The sequence below is a fragment of the Gallinula chloropus genome, assembly GCF_964237585.1.
Source record: "Gallinula chloropus genome assembly, chromosome: 1".
In the NCBI taxonomy this organism is placed as follows: domain Eukaryota; kingdom Metazoa; phylum Chordata; class Aves; order Gruiformes; family Rallidae; genus Gallinula; species Gallinula chloropus.
In genome coordinates, this window is record NC_140085.1 from 77,626,336 (window position 1) to 77,642,355 (window position 16,020).

Consider the following 16,020-nt stretch of genomic DNA (forward strand, 5'->3'; position numbering starts at 1 on the left):
CTCTGTCAAGTCTCTTCCAACATGCGCTGTTGCCCTCGCTCCTGTTGTTGCACATGCATTTTCAATATTCACCACCAAAGAGGTTTTCTTTCCAGCAGTATGACAGAGGGGCTTCTGTTGCCAACAGCAGACATGAAGTAAGAGTGCCGGGTGTGCCAAGCAGGGCACTGCTCTTGGGAGCCTTCACAGCAACAGCGGGGAATCCCGTGAGACTCTCGGAACTACAGGCTGGGTAAAATGAATATAGATGCAGGACAGAACAAACACACAATGCTCAATTAGTTGCTAACTTTCTCCTTCCAGAAAGCTGAATCAAAAAGGGACCCCCCACTAGGACCCCCTACCATAAACCCCATTATGAACAGCCAAGCCTCTGCTGTGAAGCTCAAACCTGTTCTTTAAAAAGTCGGGGTAGATTTTAGATCCAAGTACCAGAAAACTGAATTATGATTTCACATCTCTGATACAATTTCTCTCCAGCCATCACATGCCATAGCTGACAAATATTTTCCCTTCTTCATAAACTGCTTTGATGATGAGCACTGTAAAACATCTAGGGACATTTGGTGGCAGTGAAAGATCTCACAGTAAGGCTACCGTTAAATCTTTGCTGAGAAGCTAGGCAAGACATCTGTTTTAAATCGTCGTTGAAGTAATTAACTGATTTGTGCATTACCAAAGTGAAAATTAATTTTATTCTACTGTGAGAAAGTTTGGGAAAAGTAGAAGTCTTTACTAATCTTTAAAAAGAGAAAAAAAGGGGGGATGAAAAAAAAAAAAGTCAAGATTAGGCCAGACAAAGAGCCAGTTCCCACAAAAGGCATGATGGAGCTATGCCAAATGCTTCTAAGAACAGAGCATTTTTTGGTTGTTTATTTGGAGCCAAATTTCTTATGCCTTCATTCTCTATTTTATGGGTATTAATAAGATTTCCACATAAATCTGTCTCTACTTAGTCATCTTCACCACTGTCAGACTTCAGAATCATCCATGAGGAAGGACTGCCAACACAAATGTTTATGATGTCACACAAGCCGCACTATCACTCCAGCCATCACTAAGAACAAACAGTCCCTAAAGGTGAAAGGCCATTACAGTCTATGGAAAGCAAAAGATTTTAAATAAATATATATATATATATCAATCAATCATTAGATTTAAGAGACTCTGGGAAAACAATAAAACCCCAAAAAATAAAGACAGGGAGAGGGGAAGTAGCAGTGGTAATCAACTAAAGGCATTTCTTGATTTGGTATTAACAAATCAAAGAACAATGAGCATCTTTCTCCAATATATATTTATATACTCTCAAGACATAGTTCGCACACTGACTGGAAATTTTACCTGTGCTTATTTATCTGAAACTGCCTTTTTTATTATTATTATTATACTTATTTTACAAGCCCTTTATGTTCATATCACATACGTTGACCACAGCATACCTGTCCTTGATGCATGGAAACTTCCTCCCATGCACCAATGAATTTCTGCGTTCAAGCTTCTGCATTTAGAGCCAGGTAACTCTATCATCCCTTAAAATCTCAGAGAGCATCTCCACAGATTCAAACCCATGCATGGATATCTCTGTCTCAGCAAACAAATACCCACCCCTCAAACCAAAGAAAACCAAGTGCAAACAAGCAAGATCACCAGATGCTCCTGAATCTGGTTGAAGGGAAAGATGCGAGATGAGCTAAGGAAAAAAAACGTACCACCAGACAAAACTGTCGTGTTTCTTGAATGTCAGCCACAGACAGTCTGAAACAAATGCTGCACACCTTTCTTACACATGCAAGCAGAATCAAGTGTCCAAAGCTCACCCTTAACTTCTTTGGCCTGTCTTCCATGAGAGAGGGAAGGGGTTTCAGATTTGCTGGGTGAGAAGATAGGCAATGAGGCTGTTGATGTGAGCATTCCTTGATGGAAAAGGGACATTTGACCATTCATCGCACCTCAGAAGAGCGGCGCTAAGGAAGCACATGGGCATCAGTATGACATTTCTCTTAAGTTTGATTTTTATTAAACACACACTTGGGGGGGGGGGGGGGGGGAACCAAACCCAAAAACCTCTACATACGTTTCAGTAGTTAGATATACAAAATTTAATTAAAAGCATCTGAGTTTGTGAATTCAAGCATTCAAAAGACAGTGTACAACATAATTACGCCTGCAAACACTGATTCTCTGTTTTAGATAGCAATCCATTAAGATCACAGGCAAGATAGAAAGCAACTCCATGGGCTATCAAGTTGCTGCCTAAAGTTCTCATCTCCCAAACCTGCTATTATGAATGATTAAGACAATCTGATTGTTACTTTTATCTCAGTTCTAAAAACCTTGACCAAATAAAAGACCTGGGGGGCCCCTAGGCCAAGTTCTCATGAGTACAATGAATGACTGTAAATGAAACTGTTTTGTCATTGCTCCCACGAGCCCAGGATTTTTTTGGGGGCTGTTTGTTTTTTTTGGGTTTTTTTTACCAGCTATCAGTAAATTCTGCACCACACTGAGTTCTGTTTAAAAATCAATATATTTCCTCAGCATCATGTTTCCACTTTCATTTGAGGAGAGACAATATATAAAGCAAATCAGAACATGAAATAATCACATATATCTCAGCCATAAATCCCCTTCCATTAAGAAGCTGAACTAATTCATGGCCAAAAATTTTATCCTTTTTGTCACAGATCAATTGCAGTTCCCAAAAGAATAATAAAAACTAAAGATCTCCGCATGACAACATTTCAAGAAATGAAAATTCTGGGTTTCCAAAAAAGGCCTGCTCAAGTGGCATATCACACCCCAAGTAAGGAAATCTTAAAGCTAATCTTAAGGATCTTCTCACTTGTCTATGCATAATACAAGAGGAAAAGAAAATTTTAGATCAAGGATAACAGCAGATAAAGTGTTGGAATAATACACAAGCATGCACTATCCATCAACCCTGAATAAGAACATCACACATTTTTGGGCTACATTTATACACCACACACAGTAGAAGAGACAGCAGAAATAAAGATTAGATAGATTTAATAGGAAGCAGATAGACTATTTTTACTAATGGACAAAAATATTCAAGAAGTCTCCAAGAAACACTTGGGTTTGCCTTCTCTCTCTGTCTCACCACATCACATGTACCCAGAGAGCTAGCTAGGTTTACATGTCCTAAACTTCAGTTAAGCCCCAGTGCCCAGTATTTCCTATTAGCTGGCTCTGACTCCAAAGGTGCCTTGCCAAGAGGAAACAACAGGCCTGTATCCTCGAGTGGAATTTAAGCTGGAATATGTGCTTCAGCGCTGGCACCCCAACCCATCTAATTGTTGCACTATTATCCCATGCTCCTCTATTACACCGCTTGACACAAACACAGCAAGCTCAGTAAGAAGCAGCATTTTGAATTCAGCAACCCAGAGGTCAGTTTGCAGTATCAGTATGGCACGGACAGTATTTCTCTTTGCCATTGAGCAGATTCTCCATACTGCCTCTGTAAGGTCTCTTCCTGTGTCATATTGCCTAGGCGATCCTGCTCTGGCAGGGGGGTTGGACTACATGATCTTTCAAGGTCCCTTCCAACTCCTAAGGTTCTGTGATTCTCTGATGAGGTGCACACAGAGCCAGCGCTGCGCAACATAACCGAACTGTGTACATCCACAGGTAGACCTGCCTGCTTCTGGGCAGTATTAGATGTGTTTGCCTCTCCACAAGTCAGAGGAAAGGCAAACACTCTGCAACTCTGAGCAGAAGACTTTTACCTGAAAGAGTAGGGCTCCCTTCCCACCCTTCACTCCCTTCTAACTTCTGAACCTCTGGTGGAGTCTTCCTCACAGTGCAGTTCCTCGCAAGCACAGGGGAAGTATGGCATTAAGTCCTTTAATAGAAAATGTTTATTCATTTGCAGTTTTGTATAATCAGTAGACAATTAGGACTGCATTTAAGAATGGCACTTGCATATGAATGAAGCTGGTCTTAAAAAAAGAAGTCGGTAATGGCATATGAATTATGTTGCAACATTTCACCTCATACAGAATTCAGATTCAACAGGAACGCAGCCAATTTCAGGGAACTGTTGTAATAAATAAACTTTCAGAACTGTCTTAATAAATATCAAATGCTAACTAGTTCACAGCTTCCTTGAGAACAGGTATATCACTGCAATAATACACCTGTTACATGTAACAAGGTGAGTTTTACCCTGTACAGCTCGTCAGCCTTATCAGTAAAAAATCTGAGTTGTCTATTTATTTCACCTGGCTCCCGGCTGCACAAACCCCTGTTTATGCTGACGAGAAGGACGCCAGCTCAGGCCGCTCAGGGACGTTATCAGCTCCTCCTGTCCAGACAGTCCCGAGCTCCACGTCACAGCTGGAGCTAGCGAGGCACCGCAGATACCCTTGTAAGGCACCGCCATGGCTTGGCACGTCTAGAACTGGGTTGTAGCACCGCGTTCCAGGTTAAATACCGGAACAGAATGAGTCACTGAGGTACAAGTATCTATTGGTTGATCAAAATCACGGCTTGGGTATTTACAAATTGAAGAAGAAAAATGATGCAAAACTTGGCACACATTTGCAAGTCAAGAAAGAAAAAGAAAGATTGAAACTAGAACAAATATTAAGTCAAGTGATGGTTCCAGGCTGGCATATTAGGAAACGTGCCTGCCTGTGGAGACAGCTAAATACCCAGAAGGAATGCTGTCATATGTAACTCATGCTGCACACTGTGCCTTCAGTGTTAAAGAAGGAATTCCAACCCTCTAGGCCACACAATACTATTCTGTATTGCACACATGCAGGGATATATATATATATAAAAAAATACAAATGCACGTGCCCACACATCTATAAAAACATGCTACAGGTCTCAAGTCACATTTTGAACAGCACAACCAACATTGGCTTTGAATTACTTACTTTAAAATAAAAGAGAGTTATCTGGGTTTGTTTGCGTTTTTTTTTTTTTTTAAAAAAAAGCTATCTGCAGATTTGCACATGGGAACACACCCTCCTCTGGCACTAATGATTCAACTGAAAGGATCGGCCTGTTACGCTGGGAGGACTGAGCGCTCTCAATTCCCACTCAAGTCCATGGAGGCAGGGAGGAGATTATCAGGAATCACTACAAAACAAACGTAAGAAAATAGCATTTTTAACAAACCTTGACTTGCACAATATAAGCTTTAAAGTATCGCTGAACGACCTCCTGGAGAAGTTTAAGGTATTTGTTGTGTCACAAGAGTAAGAAGCAGAGCTACATCTCAGCGCAGGTATTCTTGTAACAATCTCACTTACAGCCTCAAACGAAAACTCCAGCCACATGTGAAATATCTTATCGGTTATCTTGCAATTATAAATGTTCCCAAACACACTTACGTTCCTTATCAACACAAAATACAGCTGACAGACCTCATCAAGAGTAACCAGTGGCTGGGATCAGCAGTAAAACCGAAAAGAAATGCACCTAATTAACTCTACCAGCATCCAACAATATTTTTTTTTTTTGCCACTCACCAAGTGATCATCAGGGAAAGGATTTCAGTATCACCCCTACAGAAACAGCCCTGCCTGCAATGGGGAATGTGGTGGAAATGCAGCAGCATAGCCTACTCTGCAAGGAAAATCAAGTTAGAGATGTCAGAGGGTCAGTTCTGCCAGGCTACAATAAGAAAGAAATAAAGAATCTTGTAATAAAAGCACTTGAAACTGCAATAACGGAGGCAAGGGGGAATAGCACATCAGGTGTGCTGTGCAGCCCTTCTTCATCTACACTTTCTGCACAGCGGACTGCACCTTTCTACAACTGTCATTTCAACTGAGACTTAACACATTAACATAGACAAGGTTTCACAGGTTTTATTCTGCAGGCAACAAAAAGCTTGGGAAAGCATATCTAGATTACTGCTCACAGAAGCGGAGAAAATATTGTTTGGACATAGCTTCTCAACCTTTCATCACCCCTTCTAACTGCCTTCATCCATTGCTGGTCAGACAGCAGACATACATGGTCCTGAGGGTGCCTTTGCCACCTGAGTGGCTTCATTGCCACTGCAGGGCTGAGAGCCCACTACTCCAGGTTCTTCAGCTGTCCCACATTCTCATTTTAAGGCAAACTGGAGTATACGTTTTTGCTAAGGATCAACCTAACACAGGTACCAAAACACAAACATACTTTAGCTCATTTAAAACTGTACAGCAAAACGTAAGCGCAAGAGACTAGTACAACTATCTGTATTTCAGGGTGAGGAGTAACTTTGGTGATCACTTGTGGCCACAACTCCCACACACGGAGATGCCAGCAAGGTACCATCAACCAGCTGGAAGTGCAATAATTCGAAGAGACAGGTAACCTTTGCCATTCAAACACTCAATTCTTTCCCTTTCTGAAATTCATCTCAATATCATGCTTACAGAAAGATAAATCAAACCTGCATCAGAAGGATGCTGCTCAGGTTAAATAGTGTTCAGTTTTGAAGTGAAGTAATAATTGCTCCCCTATTGTATTATCATTTACACGAAGAAGTCCAGCCTGCAATCTTATTCAAAAACACAGCAAGCTTCTTTAAAACAAAAAATAAACTCAACAGCCATCAAAGACTTGGATCCTCAAAGCACAGCAAGTGATACAGCTTTCCAGTAGACCTCGTCAACATCAGATATTACAGAAATATCTCAGCCTCATTAAAAGCGAAGATGACCAGCCAGTCTAAGAGGAGTGGTTGCTTTTAAACCATCATCACAGTCTGTCTCGGGAGTTCAGCTGCCATCAGAAAAGCATCCAGAGTATGCCTGAAAAGCATCACTCCTGTGGAATTAGGCATATAATTTTATTTTATTTTAAAATTCAAACCAAAGCATAAATTCTTACTACAAAACAAAGCCAACTTAAGCAACCTACAAAATACAAAATGCAAATAAGTCACTTTAAGCCTAGCATATTTCACTGGTGGGCAAGCAGCATTAGACAGGGAAGCCTTAGCTATGGTCTGAGCTATTTCTGATGCGTAGGGGCTTCATATTTTTCCAGCTCTGTGAAGGAGAAAAGGGAAAGCCTTTAGCTAAATTAATGCTTGTAAATATCTTGTCCCTAATTATTTTCAGTAGTTAATTGTAGTAAAAATACACACACAGTCATGAAGCGGTAATTCCTGCTCAGTGGACTCTTCAGATAGAGCATGAATAAGTTCACTAAATCAAACAACAGAGTATCCAGTTAGGAAATTCCTTCTCAACTGGCATCAGGTTTAAAAAAAAATTTTTTTTTGTATTCCTCAACCTGCTTGGCACAAGAAGTCTCTAAACTTCAAGAAATAATAAATAAAAATGTCTAAGGATTTTAGAAATAGGTTCCCTCACACCTGGTGACAGAGAAATACACTCTAATCCTGTAATGTGTAACTCACACATCCAGACTTCTTCCTACCAGTTTAAAACTAAAGGGCTGGGGAATAGTTTTTGGGCTGGTTTTGGCTCTATTTCAAATTCCCATCCATTCTTCCATTTTCAGGAAGATAGCTATTCAGTAGTTGTCAGATCTATTTCTACTTAACTTTCTAATCTCCTCTTTGAGTATGATCAGAGGTTTGAGCTACCCATGGGCCCCAACCACTCCTTGCAGCTGACCAAAACCCAACACAGCAGCCCACACCAGGACTTTGCTCATGTAATTTCACTATAATACTACACACACAGACCTTTTTGGTGATCAGCTCTGCCAGCTGGCACAGTCTTTTTCCTGACAGGTTCCAAAGTTAAACAATGTACTCTCACCAACCAAACCCTCATAACCAGTATCTTTCCTGCACGGTGTATGTTACCTTTCCTTCGGCAACCCTTAGGGTGACATGAGGAAAGCATCCAGCCACCTCCTGCGTTCAATAGTAACAAAGGGTCATTTGTCCATCAGCACCCTCCGCTACTGCGCTCCTTGTGTGCTGTTTCACGGTTTAGTTATTAATGTGTCACAAGGTGCCACAATGCATAAAGCAACAGCGCTTTAGTCTTATTTTTCTGGGTTCTTGATGGATCCGAAGGTCGCCGCTTCTCTGTAGCACGACCTCCAACCACGCTTCCAACTTGGCTTCTCGAAGGCCGAAAACCCGCTGCCGCCCTCCTTCCAATGCCTTTTGCGGTCAGCAGGCCCAAAGCGCTCAGCTTAGAGAAGCTCGGTGCCCTTGCTGAGGCCTGCTGACCCGCCCCTACCTCACGGCGCTTTACCTGGGCGCTCAGCTCCAGGCCGCCGTCCGCAGCCCCCCGCGCCCAGCGAGGGGCTTTGAGAAGCGACAGGCGCAACTGCGCTGGCGGGGTATGGAGGGGAGGATGTTAAATACGTGGGTGTACGTATGTAAAGGCTTCAGTTAAGTACCACGGACAGATTTTGTTTCTTACATTTTTTTTAACTGATTTGGCCGGGGCCGGCGGCGGCGGCGCGTGCCGGCGCGCTCGTGCCCTCTAGGGGTCCGGCCCCGCCAGCGCCGGCCGCGGGGCTCCCGGTCACCCCCCGGCCGCGCGGGGCGGCCGGTGACCGCAGGCAGCGTCGTCACCGATAGCGACGGTGACGACGACGACGACAAACGACAGCAACGATAACGGGCTCGCAGCGGTTACGGAGGGGAAGACAAGCAGCTCACGCGCTCCGTTAAATAAATAATTAATTGACTGAAAGGGAAGGCTCGGTAAATCGGGGCCTGGGCTGTTCTCCCCCTCCCGCCACCTCACTCGGTCTCCACAGACGGCTGGGGAAGGGAAAGCACTGGCACCTCCCCGCAGGCTAAAGCCTGCACAGACACCCCGTTTCACCTTCTCTAATATTCACCCCCCACTCCTCAACTCGTTACGCCGACGCAGAGGACTCCTGACGTGACCGCCGTGCCTCCAGCCGCGGCTTAGCAGAGCAAGTCAAGTTGAAGAGGGGAAAAAAACCCCAACCAACCAACCAGACAACCAACAAACCACCACAAAAACCAAACCGACCTGAAGCACCACACTGTCCAATAGCATTTATTTCCGAGCGACGCTCCGACACAGGAGAGAAAACCCGATTTCCACTTTGCTAGCTGAGTCTCTACCTGTATTTCCTCAGCCGTGGAGCAGCATGCCGCAGGCTGTGCCTCTCCCGTTAGATTACCTAAGTAAAACCACAGCAACTGGCTCAAAGCTTTCATTCTGCAGCAGTGTCTCTCTCCTTCTCAAACCATTTGGGATGCAGTCAGTTTGGCCCCCCATTTCCAGCCCTGCGGTTTGCAGGCACCAGAGCCCTGCAACCTTTCCGCTTCCAAGATGGGATTATAATTTTATTTGTGTATATATATATATAAAAAAACTTTTTACAGAAAAAAAAAACAACCAAGAAATATTCCTTAAGTTTGCAAAATACAGCTGTCTCTCAGTCTCCTGCAAAAAAAAATAAGGACTTGGAACGTAAGCACACTAACAGCAGATTAGGACAAATTCATACAAATGTCGCAGTTAACGTCCAAAACATCATGTGTCACTGTTTTTCCCCTCCAACCCCCAACAAGCTTCTCAAAACACACTTCATACACAGGGTCACTGTTCTGGCTGTTTATTTAATTAACATGACAACCCAGCGTACACAGGATTTCTTTCAGCTCCCCGGCTTTGCATTTTCACACTTCAGGCAGAAAGAGCAGAAAGTCACTACTGTATTTTACTTTTTCTTTTTTTGCCAATATGCTGTAATACACATTTCTTGATTTAACCCATTAACAAAAATAGATTCAAAACCAATCATGAGAGTTTCGGCAGCAGGTTTTCGTACATTTTTTGTGAGGCTAACAAAAATATAAAGAAAAAGGTCTAAGTAGAGCAGCTTTACATAAATGAAGCCAGGCGAAAGAAAATAAAGCATTACATCTGGAATCCCAGGGTGACTTTTTTTTTTTCTCCTGAAGCCTTAAATATTTTACACTGTTGTGTTTCAGCAAGTCACCAGATGACATAACTCCTCCGTATTCCTTGAGTTTCTAGTGACCTAAATGGTAATGCCAGTAAATCTTATCAGAGTAATTACAGCTCAACAAAGCTTATTAGCCGGAGGAGGTATATGGCATATTAACATCGCATGTCTAGTAAGAGACAGTAACTTTGATATACATAAAATTCAGTATCTAAATGTGATCTGCCTTCTCCAAAATTTTAAATCTCTGTATGTTGCACTCTGTTTGCTCTTGTTTTTAGACTAAAGGGCAGAACATGTAATACTAAAAATGGGTTATATTATAAGGATACATCTATCCTTTTTTAAAGGCAGAATGATAGACGAACTGGGAGGGGGGAAGGAAGGCACGTATTCCTGGCACTTGCAAAGCTCTCACTGTCAAACAATGAGAAGAACAGATAAAGCCTTAATTTTCCCTTGAAAAAAAACCAACAAATACATTTCTTTTTCTCCCCCGTTTCTTAGATCTTATCGCCGAAGAGATATCTTTGACCATGGGAACTGTTACAGTATTGTCTTCTCAACTCTACAGACAGGCAGCGATAACAACGGTCCCAGCTCACAACTTTCCCAGGCTACAGACCGGGAACAGGCAGAGTCACCATCCAGAACACCACGAAAAGCAGTCAAATCAAGCAAGGCCCCCTCTGCAGCTACTGGAGCAAGACAGGAGTCTGACTCCAAAGTTACTTATCTGAAAAAAAAAATAACTTTTTAAAAGGAGAAAAGAGGCAGGGAAAGATGTGACAGCACAAAACCAAACCTCAAACAAATTACAAAGAAGTGACAGACCCTCAGATGTCCCTCAGCGAGGCAAACGGCTTTCTACTTCTCCAGCTGTTCAGAAAAACAGCTCCTCAGGAAAAGAGGAAAGAGAAAGGAGGGAGGAAAATGAGTAGAAAACCCCTCTGCTCTGGGAGCCAAAGGACACGGACAAAGAGAGTTTGCACATGGAGCTGCTGGCTTAGCAGCTGGACACATCAGAGCTGAGGGAGAAACTCTTCTGTCCTGGTGATACCTCCTGCATGGATCGGAGCTTTCCAGCTGGCACAGACTCAGCTCCTCGCTTGTGCCTTCTTGTATGGGGTTATGTCACCCACCAGTTTCAGGAGCTAGAAAGCACTTCAAACCCTGACGTATGCTGTACCTGTGACAGTCTTCTGACTAAGGAAAAAAGAAATCTAAAAAGTCTATGCAAATTGAACTACTTGCAGCAGCTGCTCCAGCTCATTTAACACACACTTGTAATAAATCCAAGTTAGCTGAAAGCTTACCATTCCCCCCAAACAAAACAACAAGCAAGGCTTAAAAGCAAATTCATGAGTCTTTGGCACAGTTTAAAATTGTCCAGCTACTATCTCCTATGGCCCACCAGGACAAAATCGTCCCTTCCGACTGTTGCATGGAAGATTAACAGAGATCAGAGGCACAACCTCCAGAACACACAGGCCACGTAGTATTTTTACATGGAATGCCAAGACACAGAATACATTTCTGTCATCATTCCCATCCCCATCGCACGCGTGTGTGTGTTCCTGCACACACTAAGGAAAAAGCAAAATTGTCTGCAAAAACATGAAGAAGAAACTCCAAAAGCTATCATCCTGGTAATACCCATGCATTTACCAGCGAGGAAAGGGGGGAAAAAAAGAAAAAGAAAAAGCATTTGTTCATTCATTCAATGTCTTATCCATCCATTCACAATTTCTCTCCGCAGCCTCTTTCAAATCTGGGTGAGTAAGCCCTCAAGGAGCTGAGCATCCTCAGCCGGCATTGATGAAATCACAGGGAGACAACACTCAGCTGGGAGCAGGATCAGGCTATTACAAAGCAGGCATTTCTCAATGAGATCTGCACAAACTGGAAGCTTTTAATCCAAAGAAATTGCCAAAGTTAAGAGAAAGAGAAAACATACACAAAAATCAACCACAAGAAATGGAATTAAAGGAAAAGACCAGCAAAGAGTGCTTTGAGCAACCAAAGAAAGTGGTTAGATTTTGGATGGTGGGGTTTTTTTAATGAAACGGTTTTTCTTCTTAAATTCTTTTGGGAACTGATTAGCAACTAAGACAAGATGTTTCCACAGAAGGAATAATTTAGTGACATACACATATCCAGCTACTCCTGTTAGCAGCTTAAACAGAAGTATATTTTTAATTATAAGTATGCTAATATCTCTGTGATGTTAGTTTGTAATTCCAGGTGCTGTCCCAGCTATCACAAGGCCTTGTAGATTTCAATTCTGTATTCTGCTGGGGGAAAATTCACATATAACCTGAGATGCGTGTGATTAAAAATAAATAAATAAATTCAGAAACCCCAAGGTTTATGGAATCTCATACTAGAAACAGTCAGAGGAAGGGAGTCAAACTCTGGAAAAATAAAAAGCTTAATCAAGTGCTCAGAAATAGGAAAGATTACAGACGAGGCCATGGGAGACATCTCTAAAACTCTGCTTAATGTTATTCACAAAAGAAAAGTGTGTATTTCAAAGCAAAAAAATAAAGCAGATCTGTTTTCTGATGAGAATTATTAGCAGCTCCCAAACATATTAACAAGCTGTCTTTTGGACCATAAACATTCAGGACATATTTTTTAAAAACGGGGTGAGGGAAAGCCTGGGTTTGTTTATAAAGCCCTCACCTCTATTTTTAACAGGTTATATTTAAAACCTATCCAAAAGGGAAACATTTACCTATGGTTTCTTTAAGTCTACGGGGAGCTGATTTTTGCAATAAACACAAACTTTGTTTGCTGCAAGAGTCCCACTTCTCCCAGCATTTCTTCAAGCTCCTTACAGAGCTTTGTTTCAGCTCTTCCATTTTTCTATCTGGCTAACATTTATTTAAGAGGACAGCTTTCAGGGAGGGAAGTTCACACACACAGCCACATTGTGCTTAAAAAAAAGAAAGACAAAAAGTCTCCCCAAACTCAAAAGTAGTCATCCATTTCTAATCATGCAGTGACGCAAGCAATACCAGATCTCGCTATTGATTAATAGCAAGTGAGAACAAAAGACAGAGAAATTTGCCAAAATCCTGCCGTGGGTAAACTGAACAGTCGCCAGCTAACTCCAGTCCAGCTCTGCAACTTGGAAGTGGGAATGCTCGAGGCAAAGCCGACCACTGTCCCTAAGTAACACACCGTTTGCTGGGGGGTGAGGGAGAGAAATCTGCTTTGTTATCCATCACCAGTTTAACATTCAGGTATACACAGATTAAATTCCCTCTGTAAGGAAAGAGAAGGCCAAGGTCACACACTAGTGAGCCCTAACCTCTGAATGATTGCATTTAGAAAGACTAACTGAAAAGCTGCTTTTATTTGAAGTGCAGGAGCGAGCAGAAATTATGTTTAAAACCGTACAAATTATTATTGTAAGAAGTGACCAAAACCACCTAGCATCATCAAGTAAGTATAACTTCTTGCCTTAGATACTGTATTCCCAAATTATTCTTACACTCTTCTCTCTTGGTTCTTACTAAAGTCAGAACCAAGTCAGCTTTCTACTTTTTCACACTGTATTTGCCTGGCCACTGTGGTAAATATTTATTTTATCTAAACAAAAAATGTTAAATAAATAAGTACATTTGTTGTAAAATAAAGCCTTGCGTATATAAGATTGCCAGGCCCTCTTCTAGAAAATGTCATAACCAACCCCAAAGAGATGTAATCAAACCATTTCCAGAAACAAACTAGCCACCCACACCATATGGTTAGATGCCATCAGTTGGAAAATACTTTGCTGCTCATCCAGCAAGCAATCTGAAAGAAAACCTTTGGTACACATCAGTACGCTTCAGCTGACCACAGAACACAGGATCCATTTCAGTACTAATTGAAAAAAGAAAGCCTGACACCCTTTGCCACCTATCTCCCCCCAGGTTGCCCTTTCCAGCGCTCAGCGAGGGCTGCGCTGACTTTCACCACACTCCGTTTACACTCAACCCTTTTGCAGGGCAATCTTAAATCCCCAAAGTAAAATAAAATACAATGATAAAACACTTCAAGCACAGAACTAAGCTGACCTCGTGTCCGTGGCAGGGCTCTACACCTCTGCGCAGTAAAGACAATAGTGTTTGGTGTTTCCTTTTTCCGTATTTCTTTCTGTGAAGGTGTGCGTGTTTGAAAGAGCGCATCGCTGGTGAGCGCAACTTCTCACTCGCCCAGCTCAAATCACGACCTCTTAAAGGAAACAAAGTTGAGATAAATCGCGTGTGCCTCGCACCGGCTCCCACAGCCGCAGCAAGGCAGGAGCTATTGATTGCACGCACGGGAACGGCCCGGGGGAGGCAAAGTGCAAAGATGAGCACCGCACCGTGCGGGCCAGCCTCACAGGACAAGCTCTCGCCCTGATAAGGGACTTCTCCCACCGAGGACGAGCTGCTTGGCTCACACACGCACCTAAAGCAAGTTTTACACAGGGCTAAGCTACCTTCCCAGGTAACTACGGGTTTGGAAAAGCAAGGTTCGGAAGTGATGCTGGGAAACCTGAGGGCTGTGATGAGGGCAGGTTCCCACCAGCTCCGAGAGCCAAGCGGGTACCATCCGCCCCCAACTTTCCACCAGGCTTAAAGAAAGGCAAGCGCCGGCGGCGGCTGTAAAAGAAAAGAAAAGAAAAGAAAACCCCGAGCTCTCTCCCCGTCTCCCGCAGCCGGCGCAAGTCAGGCTGTGCCCGGAGAGCTTCGCTTCCCCCGCCCACAGCCCGTCCCGGGGCTACTCGCCCGGGGCTCTCCGCGCCTCGGGGCGCCGGGCAAAAGCTGCACCGTGCTCGGCCCCTCTACCCGGGAGCGGCCGGCAGGACACAGCTCCCGGCGCCTCCGCTGCCGCCGGCGGGACCCGACTCCCCGCCAGGAAAGTTTGGGACCTGTGTCCGTCGCCCGTCCCCCGCCCAGCCCCTGCCCTACCTGCTCCCGGGGGATGCAGGGCAGTGAGGTCCGCCGGTGGGTCTTGTTGCTGCCGCCGCCGCCCGACATCTCGGGGGAGATCATGGAGCTGGACCGCCGCCGCCTCCTGAGCACCGGGGCTTCGTCCGCGGCCGGGGGGGCGGCGGGAGGCTCCGCCAGCGGGGCGGCCCGCCGCGGGGGCCAGAGCCGGTCGGCGTAGCCGGCCAGGAGGATGCCCAGCAGCCCCAGCAGGTAGGCCAGGTAGGGCCGCCAGGACGCCGGGACCCTCTCCAAGGCGACGAGGGACGTGGTCCTGGCCGCGCTAGTCACGGCGAGCATGAGGACGCCCTGCCTCAGCTTCAGCACCAGCCATGTCACGGCGGCCAGGCAGCTCAGCACCACCCCCGTGGCGGCGAGGGAGAGCAAGTGATCCTCCCCCGCCGCCAGCGCCGTCTGCGCCACCGCTTCCCCCCCGCAGCAGGCGGCCAGCAGCAGCGCCGCCGTCCGCGGCCGCACGCCGCCGCGCAGCAGGTAGCGGCCCGCACCGAAGAAAGCGCCGGCCAGGCCCAGGGGCACGGCGCCGGGGGGCAACCAGCCCCAGCCCCGCGGCCCCGCGCCGCCCTCCGCCGCCAGCTCCCGGCCGCGCTCCGCCCGCACCGGCCTCACCACCAGGGCCAGCAGCACGGCGAGGGAGCCGGCGCACAGCGCCGAGGAAAGTTTCCGGCGGCGCCAGGTCTCCCGCGGCGGCGGCAGCGCGGCCCGGGAGGCCGGCCCCCCCTCCTCCGCCGCCGCCCCGCCGCCGCCCCGCGGGGTGCCGGGCTGCCGCCCCGCCGGCGAGCAGCGCCCGCTGCAGCCCGGGCTGCGTGCCTCGCCGCCGCCCATGGCCTCGACGGGCTTCCCTGGGCACCCCCGGCAGCGCGGCCCCCCGCCCCGGGGCTTATTCCCAGCCGGACAGGGGCCGGGAGCGACCCCGTCAGCGGCGGGCTGCCGGGGGGCGGCGGGCCGGGGGCGCTCCCCGCCGCGGCGCCGGCATTTCCTGCGGAGCGCGGTGCTCGCCCCCCCGCCTGCGTCCTCCCGGAGAGCCCAGCGCTGCGCATGAAAGGCTGGGGAGCACCTCGCCTCCTCCGCGACCACCTCGGGCTCGCAGAGAGGGTAGTAAATTACGATTTAAAAAAAAAACAAA

The 16,020-nt window shown here is 45.8% G+C and overlaps 1 protein-coding gene across 1 annotated transcript in view; it reads right to left on the reverse strand.

Annotated features, from left to right (window-relative positions):
- Positions 1–15,719, reverse strand: part of PDE3A (phosphodiesterase 3A) — a gene marked incomplete at its 5' end in the record, with an annotated part of 256,323 nt that extends 240,604 nt beyond the window's left edge. Inside the window, one exon of the mRNA XM_084277536.1 lies at positions 14,859–15,719. Within this exon, the coding sequence (XP_084133662.1) occupies positions 14,859–15,719 (861 nt within the window). The remainder of the gene's footprint in view (positions 1–14,858) is intronic.
- Positions 15,720–16,020: the final 301 nt, after the last annotated feature.